The sequence below is a fragment of the Berghia stephanieae genome, chromosome 2, assembly GCF_034508935.2.
Source record: "Berghia stephanieae isolate SIO BIC M18660-M18661 chromosome 2, UCSD_Bste_1.3, whole genome shotgun sequence".
NCBI classification, from domain to species: Eukaryota; Metazoa; Mollusca; class Gastropoda; order Nudibranchia; family Aeolidiidae; genus Berghia; species Berghia stephanieae.
In genome coordinates this window covers 36,169,107-36,179,836 of record NC_088361.1, presented here as the reverse complement: position 1 = coordinate 36,179,836, position 10,730 = coordinate 36,169,107, and the positions used below count along the sequence as shown (strand labels likewise).

At 35.8% G+C, this 10,730-nt stretch overlaps 1 protein-coding gene across 1 annotated transcript in view; it reads right to left on the bottom strand.

The window, feature by feature from the left end:
* The window catches only part of LOC144964797 (potassium/sodium hyperpolarization-activated cyclic nucleotide-gated channel 3-like), a 157,118-nt gene that overhangs the window by 8,017 nt on the left and 138,371 nt on the right, over positions 1-10,730 (bottom strand). Inside the window, 3 exon segments of the mRNA XM_078899426.1 lie at positions 8,810-8,826; positions 9,562-9,718; positions 10,290-10,436. Of these exon segments, the coding sequence (XP_078755552.1) occupies positions 8,810-8,826; positions 9,562-9,718; positions 10,290-10,436 (321 nt within the window).

Here is a 10,730-nt window from a genome sequence, read left to right as displayed (position 1 = left end):
GGTAGTAGTATAGTAGTAGTTGTAGTAGTAGTAGTAGTGGTAGTAGTAGTAGTAGTAGTAGTAGTAGTAGTAGTAGTAGTAGTAGTAGTAGTAGTAGTAGTAGAAGTAGTAGTAGTAGTATTGACTATATTTAAATAGCACATATTTTGTTCCCAACATAATGCCGATTTTTGGCTGCAGGTTACATACTATTATAATAGCATAATTCAATGTTAGGATAGAACCACTGTTGCAAACGTTGACGTCATGCCCAGGGTCGGGCTGTTCTAAAGGACTGCTTTTACAGCTAAAGATCACGTAAATAGACATGGAGATAATGCTTTTATGTTTTAAAGTTTATTCGGAGAGAGGCTTCCGGATGTAAAGTAAAGAATCAATACATTTACAAGTTTTTTTTTAAATTCGAAGGAGCTTTACAAGAAAAGAAGGTAAAGAAAGACAAGAATTAATTTAATTAAAAATGTAGATGGAGAAGACAAAATTACAATGATAGACATTTCACACACACACACACACACACACACACACACACACACACACATATAATAATATATATATATATATATATATATATATATATTAACTTATGTATTATATATATAATATTTACAAAGGCTTACATAGAGGCGTGTGAATGTGTGGAAGAGAGAAGAGAGAGAGAGAGAGAGAGAGAGAGAGAGAGAGAGAGAGGAGAGAGAGAGAGAAGAGGGAGGAAGGTGGAAGAAGAAAGAGAGAAGAGAAGAGAGGAAGGGTGGAAGAAAGTACAACAGGAGACCATATTTACAATTATTCTTTTCTCACTCTCAATCACGCACCCACCCGATCCCTGCCTCTCAAGAGAAGATAAAGGTAGCATATCAACAAATAATTCAGAAACTTGATTTAGCAATGCGTAGTAATCACGAAGCGCACAAGTAAAACCATCAGAACAAAACCGTTCCCAGAATGTCTGTCAGAGCCGTCAGTTGTCTCCCTTCTCTCTGATGCTTGTGGACCTTAATCCCAAAATAAAATAGTAATCTTATTAGGTGGTTTTGCTCTACAACTAATAACTTCAAGCAACATCAATTTTTATCTTTAATTCCTTATCGTCAACCAAATCTGGCCATTTTAGAGAAGTAATGCCATTGCCAGAGAACACATAACACGTTCCATTAAATCTAGGACGCAGGGCGCCACCGGGTGAATGCGTCCTTTTAAGATTTAAATTTGCATCACTTAATGATTGATTTTTCCCTCCCCTGATAAATTGGAATTTGTTTTCAATTCTAACATTGTCTGTCTCCACTGCCACGTTGTCCTTCATTAGCAACATTTCATGTTCACACACATTAGGAAGCACCGGCATAAATTCTCCATCCTGATCGGATTACAGCTCTGCTTGCAAATATTTGCAAATGTGTTTATGCATTTGCAATGTTTATAGAAGATATTTCATATATTTATATATCTATTTATTTATTTATTTATTTATTTACTTATTATTAACAGTTCCCTGATATGTAATTCTTTTTTTTTTTTTATATATAGACAGACAACCCCTCCCTACCACCCTCTATCGTTTCCATACGCAAGCAATTGCAAAACCTCTCGAATATTCCGTCTTCTAAATTACGTCGTCACCCCCCTCCCCTTCCCCTCAACAATTTCCTATTTTCCATTCAGAGATTCTTAATGGAGATAGTTGAAGAACGATTTGAATCAAGGATAAATAGGCGATAGAACGGTAGAGATTAATCGGTTAATTTGATATTCTCTATACATAGATTAACAAACTGAACAAAAAAGATTTGGTTAAAAATTTGATCAAGTAAACATAACAATGGATTCACAGAAGGAATGGCAGGATGGCTCAGTGGCTAGTGCGACCGCTCTCTCTCTCTCTCTCTCTCTCTCTCTCTCTCTCTCTTCTCTCTCTCTCAGCAAGGCGGAGGATGTCGTGTCAATTGGATCGTGAGTTTCGCACTGACCCCGTGACTTTTTATTCTCTGTTTTCATTTGGCACTTGTCTCATATATACCTTTATATTTCTCATCATCATTGATACAAGTGCCCGCTTCACACTTTTTATGAAGTGTATTGTTCAGTAACATTGATGTGATTTAGATAAATGAGGATGTGTCATTGTTTGCACTTTAGATTTGACGCGATACAATGATAACTAAATTGGGGTGTGAAGTAATTAACGGATTAATTGGCTAATTATTACACAATTAATGGATTGAGAGTGAGTGGTAAAGAGAGAGAGAGAGAGAGAGAGAGAGAGAGAGAGAGAGAGAGAGAGAGAGAGAGAGAGAGAGAGATATAGATATAGTGAGAGATAGATAGATAGATAGATAGATAGATAGATAGAGATAGATAGATAGATAGATAGATAGATAGAGAGAGAGAGAGAGAGAGAGAGAGAGAGAGAGAGAGAGAGAGAGAGAGAGAGAGAGAAAGAGAGAGAGATCATTTCATCTTGTGGCATGACTCTCGCTTCGGGTCGGAAAGGACCGGGGCTCTAGTCTCGCTCTGAAACAGTGCAACGTTGAATCATTTGAAAAAAGGCTTTATCCTCACATTCTCCTATCATTTTCAGCTGTAAAATCTGTACTTGATCGTTGACAGCGTTGTCTTTGTCGGAAAGATTAATAGCGCCTAACAGGCGTCATGTCTCGTCTTACATTGAACATGGTTTGTTGATATTGCGCAATATAAATACTCAGGTCAGTATGAGAGATATGGCAGAGAAAGAAGGAGAAAGAGAGACAGAGATAGATAGATAGATAGATAGATAGAGAGAGAGAGAGAGAGAGAGAGAGAGAGAGAGAGAGAGAGCGGGGGGGGGGGGGGGAGGCAGAGAAAGGGAGGGGAGACAGAGAGAGGGAGGTGTGTGAAAGAGAGGGAGAGAGAAAGTAACAGGGAGGGTTTGAGATAGAAATAGAGGAATAGAGAGGTATACACACAGAGAGAAAGAAAGAAAGAGAGAAAGAGAGAGAGAGAGAGAGAGAGAGAGAGAGAGAGAGAGATACAGAAAGAGAGAGACAGAGATAGACACACACACACACACACACACACACACAGAGAGAGAGAGAGAGAGAGAGAGAGAGAGAGAGAGAGAGAGAGAGAGAGAGGAACAGGGTTAGACAATGTGAGAGACATTATGTTTGTAATTCTCCGTGTTATGATCACTGATATGCATGCATAATAGTGTGTGTGTATGTGTGTATTTGTGTCTGTGAGTGTATGTGTGTGTGTGTATGTGTGAGTGTATTATATTAAAATAATTTTGGTCCGGTTGTCTGTGATCCATGGTCGCTACCCCCAGTCACATACACACACGCACACACAAACACACACACACACAAACACACACACACACACGCACACACACAAACACACACACACACAAACACACACACACATATACACACAAACACTATCGCTCAAAATAGTCGCGCCTAAATTTTATTTATCTTTTTCATGTAGCATTTCCATTCATCTCAACCCATGTGTCTATCGCATTTCAGACAATCTTTTGCCCGTGCTTTTTACTTGGATAATTTCCACACTCAATCGATAACTATGATCTTTATCTACAGCGATATGGAAAAGTGAGATATCGGATTCTCGCGAAACAGTGTGAAGAATGAGTAAAAGTATTATTTGGTTAACCCACACACACTTCTGCCAACTCGTGGCCTGACCGTGGTAAAAACGAATGACTGTCTACTACAGAAAAGAATAAGACAAAATATTATCGTATTTCTTACACAATTCTTCATGACTCTCATTTTAGGTTTAAAAAGTTACAAAACCTAAATTACTTTTCAAAAAAGATAGAGAGTCACCCATTTTTACGACAATCAGCACACTGACTAATCTGTCGTACACTAGAAAAACACCTATTTACAATTTGGCCAAAAAACTCGACCTTCAAATATAAATCGACTAAACAGACCCTCATCTTGGCCAACACTCTCAAACCTAGGACTTCGCAAAGTACCAGGTTTGAGAGTTTAAAAAAATGATCTTTTTTATAGCGCAATATTCACTAAACGTGCTCAAAGCGCTTAACAATGTTCCCTGGCCAACAGCAACATTTAACATGCAGGACGGTATATGACGTCTGTTAGACGATATTACATTTTTTTTCGGACAGAGACAACGCTGTTAACGGCCAGGTACTCATTTTACACCTGAGTACAATGAGAGAATGTGTGTAAAAAGCCTTCTCCAAGGACTCAACCATGCGCCAGAACCAAGGACCTTCCGACCGAAAACGAGTGTCATACCACTGGTCCACATAGCCGCACAGATTTTGCCAGGATGATGTCATTTTAATCGCCCGATATTTGAAGGACGTGTTTTCAGACCAAAATTTTAAATTTGTGTATTTTCAGAGTACTGGAGTAATGTTCTCGCACGTAGGCTAAACAAAACGTTACTTATACCGCATTATATCTCTTTCTTTGTACAGAATTAGTTTTCAAATTGTTCCTGTAAAACTCGTGGAACAAGCATGGGAGCAAAATAAACAATTTGAAATGGTTTATGTGATAATATAGTGGTGGACAACAAAGACAGAAACTGCAAGAATGTATTTAATGCAAAATATCACCCTTACTCCTTCATGCCTTTTTATTACCCAATGAAGGCTGAAATTGGAAGAGTTTGATCTGTATTTCAATGGGTATTATTCCAGGTGAAGGAAATATTTTATCTAAATTTTAAAATTCTGTGGCATCTCTACACAATATTTTGAACGAGATTTGGATAAATAAATGAATGATTATTTATAGAAATCTTGCACTTTTGCAAAGATACGTTTCTGTGTTCTAAAGAGAAAATTGCATAAGATTGCCCGAAATGCCTTATTTAGAAGATTATTTTGTAAGAGGAAACTTATAATGTTTTCATAGAAAATTTAAGATTACCATTTCAGTAATTTAAAACATAACTAGGAAAATAAAAACTGAATATAACAGCGATAACAACATTTAAAACCACAACCAAATGATAGTCATTAAAATTTTATGGCTCCGTTAGTTTTACAGTTAGTCTCTCTCTCTCTCTCTCTCTCTCTCTCTCTCTCTCTCTCTCTCTCTCTCTCTCTCTCTTTCTTTCTTTCTTTCTTATTTCTCTCTCTCTTTCTCTCTCTATCTTTCTTATTTCTTTCTCTCTCTCTCTCTCTCTCTCTCTCTCTCCCTCTCTCTCTCTCTCTCTCTCTCTCTCTCTCTCTCTCTCTCTCTCTCTCTATATATATATATATATATATATATATATATATATATATATATATATATATATATGTCTCTTAACATAATATGCACATTTATAGTTATAGGAAAAAACAAAACTGGAACTTGAAAATAAATGAAACAAGACTGAACAAAATAAACATGTGGACGGATAAACAAACACAATTTTAAAGAGCCAGAGCGAGAGCCAAGTTAGACAAGCCAGTCATTAGACAGTCAAATCTAAAGATGGTTATTTGCGAATTAACCTCTTGGGACCTAGACCTAGTCTGAGTCTTTTTACGAGACTAAGGAAGGAAAACGGAAGTTCTTTCGTGTACAAACCAATTTCTTTTAAAATTATGGGGAAAATAATTGATCGCACTAAATATATCAACGACTAAATATTGAATCTTTAATACCACATTGACAAATAATTTTTTTGAATTGGAGAGAAGGGTGGAAGGTGGATTTAGTAACTTTTATGACAATAATTTTTCTCGTTATTTGAAATCCATGGTGTCAATTTTGGAGTATGTCGAGTGAAATGAATATACTTGCATGTCTGATAAACCAAATTGTTATTGATTCATTGTTGTCATGGGAACACTTTCAAGCTAACGCAAATTGTTGTCCATTAAAATATTAATTGAAACCCATAACTGCGTTCGGTTACCAGACCTACAAATAGGAGCACCTCGCGTTGAGCAGTGAATGCACAGCCAAATATAAAAACTTGAATCGAATTATTTTTTGAATGAAAAGAAATAGAATTTCATAGCATCGCCACTTATGAAATTCTGCGAATTCATTTTAAATTTAAATGCTATTTTATGTGAGGATTATCCAGACGTAATGCCACATCCAGACCAGGAGAATGGGGAAGAGTGAAGGGCAAACAAAAAACAAATACAAGTTACAGGGCAATTATGTAAATATTGCAACAATATGAATGAACAATGATGACAATAATAGTAATTTAGAGATGATAACACAGCCAACGTACTCACAAGCACACCCACACATGCACACACACAAACATATATATATATATATATATAATATATATATATATATATATATATATATATATATATATATATATATATATATATATATATATATATATAGCTTAGCCAGTCGCATACAAAGCAATAATACAGAAAAGAAGTAGATTGTTTTGAAAAGATCAGCTACTCATTTTGACAATTTTTGTCACGTTTTGTGAATTATCATTGTCACGTAATGATCTGCGCTGTCCTTAGTGAGGTTTATCATTTTTATAATCTTAAAGCAGAGAAAGAAATTTCATTGCTCAGGGGTATATCCATCGATGATTGAAGTCCTGGATTGCGAGACTTGCTTTACATTTATATATAATTATGACAAATGATACCATAAACAATACCACAAAAGAAACTAATCTTTCAAATCTATATAATAATGGAGCTAGTCTTATTTGATCACGTAAAACAAAGACCACTTAAAATGTTATTTTGAGAATATTGATAAATTCTAACATGGATCAAAACACTTACAAAGACGCCTCACTGCTAACACGACACATTCTACTCTAATTTTTATTAAAAACATATCTTTGGTACAGAGTAAGAAAAATCGTGTTCCTAATATTGATAACTAAAAGTAAATATTTATCTGGAACTCACACAACAACAACAAAAAAGCAAAAACAAAAACAAACAAACCATTAAAAAAAAAAAAAAAAACAAAAAAAAAAAAAACAAAAAAAAACAAAAACAAACAAACAAATACGAGGGGCGCTCGACACTGTGTTCGTCACGGTACTCACACATTTTATACTCGATTACTATCTAAACAACATCGTAATAGAGCTAACCATACGATTCGCCGTCAAAACATAACCCAGATAATTAGATGCAAATGACCCGGACTATCCTGCAAGTGACTCTTATGCATGTCGTACGGACTAACAACAATTTTGTTTACACACTTCTTAGCAGCAGATTGTCACCTATCAAAGATGCGACAAGAGGTTGAGTGGGACATTTTCGCTTTAAAAAAGATCATATCCGAGCCCCCACCCCCATTCCCCATTCTTTCACTCCTTTCTTTCTCTCTGTCATCCCCTCACTCTTCCCTTAGCAATAAACAACACAAAAGTCGTATGTAGCGATAGAGGCTACCACCTTAACTCCCGCGAACAACACATAGTGGCAGGAGTCCCTTGTCTTGTTCCTTTTTCAGTCGTGAGCAGGTATCCAATTTATTGTTATAGAAAGTGAGCGGTCAAAGGTATGAGCACGCGTTTTCTAACGTGATGCCAGTCTAGTTGTTTTGAGGCGTCATCATATGGTTAGCTCTATATGGAAATCGCCCGTATTAAATAATTTCGATATTCATGTACCCATTCAGAGACTGTGAATATTATGCCTGTTTCAGAAACCAGGAACTTTTCCATTTTTTTCGTCACACTCACTGGTGCTTCATTTACTATTACGTAAAGGCCATAATATAGAGAAAAAATATCCATTTTATTCAGTTCCAATCCCCCGTTAGTCGACATTGCTCCTGAAACAATCAACACTCTTTATAGTCAATAACATAATACTATTTTAATGAATTTGTGTTTGTAAAGTACCTTAACAAAAGACACATCGTTCGCGCCCGAGTTTTGCAAAAATTGCCACATATATCTGGTCACTAACCGCGGTCAATGTTGATTAATTAGTTATGTTAATTAACACTACTTCTCAAGCATAGACACAAAATGTTGGCAATGAGTCAAAGAAGAAAGTTGCAGAGCTGCCTGCTTCCGTGTTTTTTTTAAAATAGCATATTACATACCTCGCGGAATAATACTCACTGTTTTAATAAAGTATTAAGTTTACATTCAGTGGACAAAAATTGATTGAAATATAAGTATCTGTGCTCTTACTCCACAATGTTCAATTCAGTATTTTTTTTATTGAGGCGCTTTTAATTCATGTCTAAGTCTTTCATAAATGTTTTAAAAGTGTCAGCGCAGGTGCTCTAACCCCGGACCTCCGAATAGCGAATAAAAATCCTGATCATGAGGCCCCTGGTTCAACCCACGCGCAGGGACTGTTAAAAGTAAACTTCCACATATATTAGTCATGACCACCTTAGATTGCAAGAAGTTATGGATCGAAATACTTATTCATTGGGGGTGGGGTGGGGGGGGGGGGGGGGGGGGTTCTTCTCCTAAGACTTTATGCTGTAGCTCTACCCGAATTTCTTGATACCGCTTATGTAATAATACATTAGAAACCACAAATGCCGTTATTCTACATTTTTGCTGCATCGTACTAAGCAGATCTAGAATATATTTTTGCTAGAATTTGCACGATACGAGACGTGTCGGAACAATAAACGATCCAACAGCGAATATGAATTCGTAAGACGCAATAATCGCTTTAACGTCCTTATTCTCTTCTTTATTTTGGTTTTTCAATACCAAGCCTGGAATGAGTATTGATTAGGATGCCCACCCTCTGAGTACTAGGCCCCTCGTTCTTTTTTCCTAATATATTGTTATGTAAGAGTTATTTCCCTTGAGTAGATTTATCTAATTGAAGTAAACTTACTTCCATCTTATTCCCGTCTTTATATTTAAATTATATTTTTTACCTTATAATTCACATCTTATTTTTTATGTTTATAAAGGTCATCGTATAGTAACCTATAATTTTGTAGACACCTATTTATTTAAAATTAGCCAGTATAAAACTGATCTTTATTTCATCGCTATTTTTCCTCAAACAGATTATATTTTAGAATTGATTTATTTGTTCATTCGTCAAGTCATTTGTTTAAGCATGTAAGATAGATCTAATATGAGATTAAAATATACTGATTAATGAGTAACAGTCATGTCTAAGTCTAAATCGAAATTTGTTTTGTTCTCAATGATATAATGGAACTACTCTCAAACCAATATAAATATCATCTATTATTGAGAAAATAATATTTCAATGATTGTGTTTGGTTGTCAGACTTGTAATAATTCCGTCTGTGCAGGTAGAGCTAGAATAATTAGAACAAATCTATTTTGTTTTCTCAATTATGTACACAAATTAAAATCTTATCGTATCTAAGAGCAAAAAAGCTTTAAAAGTCATTAAATTATCTGTGTAATGTAAACGTTGCTGCTCGAAGCTCGAAGAAATAAATAGTATGAAATTGAATGTAAGCTTCAATTTTATTACAAGAACAGATCAAATGAACGTTTCGGGAAAAATGGTATTGAGCCCAAAACGTTCCATGTTAAAATTATTTAGCTCTGTTTCTTCCGTTGAAGCTGATGTATTCATTTTTAAACAACAATAATACAGTCTACAGCTTCCAGAGCTTAGCATTCACATAAACTTAATATCCCCATTCTCACTCACCTCAAATCTCAACTTGCTGACGACTTCGGATACAAAGGAAGGATCGGTGTTCGTGAAGAATGGGACAGAAGCGACAAGGGACCGGCAGTTGTGATTGATCACCTCCTGCAAACACAAAAATAGTGTATAATATGCTGCTGGCCCAGGGAAAAGAATAATTGAATTTAGACCTGGCTATTGCGTTAATGAAAATAAAAGAATCCATTTTTCTCCTGAAGCAAGATTTTGGTTTTTCACAACGTTATCGTTGTCATCGTCATCATTATCATCCTCGTCGTCGTCATTATCATAATCATCGTCATCATCATCATCATCATCATCATCATCATCATCATCATCGTCGTCGTCGTCATCATCATCATCATCATCATCATCATCATCACCATCATCATCATCATCATCATCATCATCATCATCATCATCATCATCATCATCATCATCATCCTCATTATCTTCATCATCATTATCATCATCATCATCATCATCATCATCATCATCATCATCATCATCATCATCAGCATCATCATCTCCATCATCATCATCATCATCATCATCATCATCATCATCATCATCACCAGCGTGGTAGCAGCAACAGCAGCAGCAACAGCGGCAGCAGCAGCAGCATAGATTTCGACATCGACTCCTATCTTATTTCAATGACATGATAGGTACTCACGTGTTTAAGACATTCGTTCAACTCGGAGAGGATCGTCACTTCATCAAACATTTTACCCTGGTATCGATGCTCATAGTAATCAGTAATTCGCTGCCTCAGACTACGAGGCAATTTCCGGTACACCATGTACTCCTCCACTTGTTTAAACTGGAATATACGTAAGATACAAGGAGGGTTAGGGCAATTTTCTATTTTTTTGAATACTAGAAAAAAGAAGATATAGTGTACTCAACTCAGTACAATGGCGAATAAATCTTCCAGGACTTGATTAACCCTTTGACTGCGAAATTGAATTTATTTTGCAAATGATATAAAATAAAAGAGGAACATTTATAGAGAGCATTTTTTCACAAATTTACAGGGTTCAATACGTTTTTCAATACTTCATTTATATCCCCAGCATGCTATATGATACGTTCTGCCGATTTCATAAATTAGAAG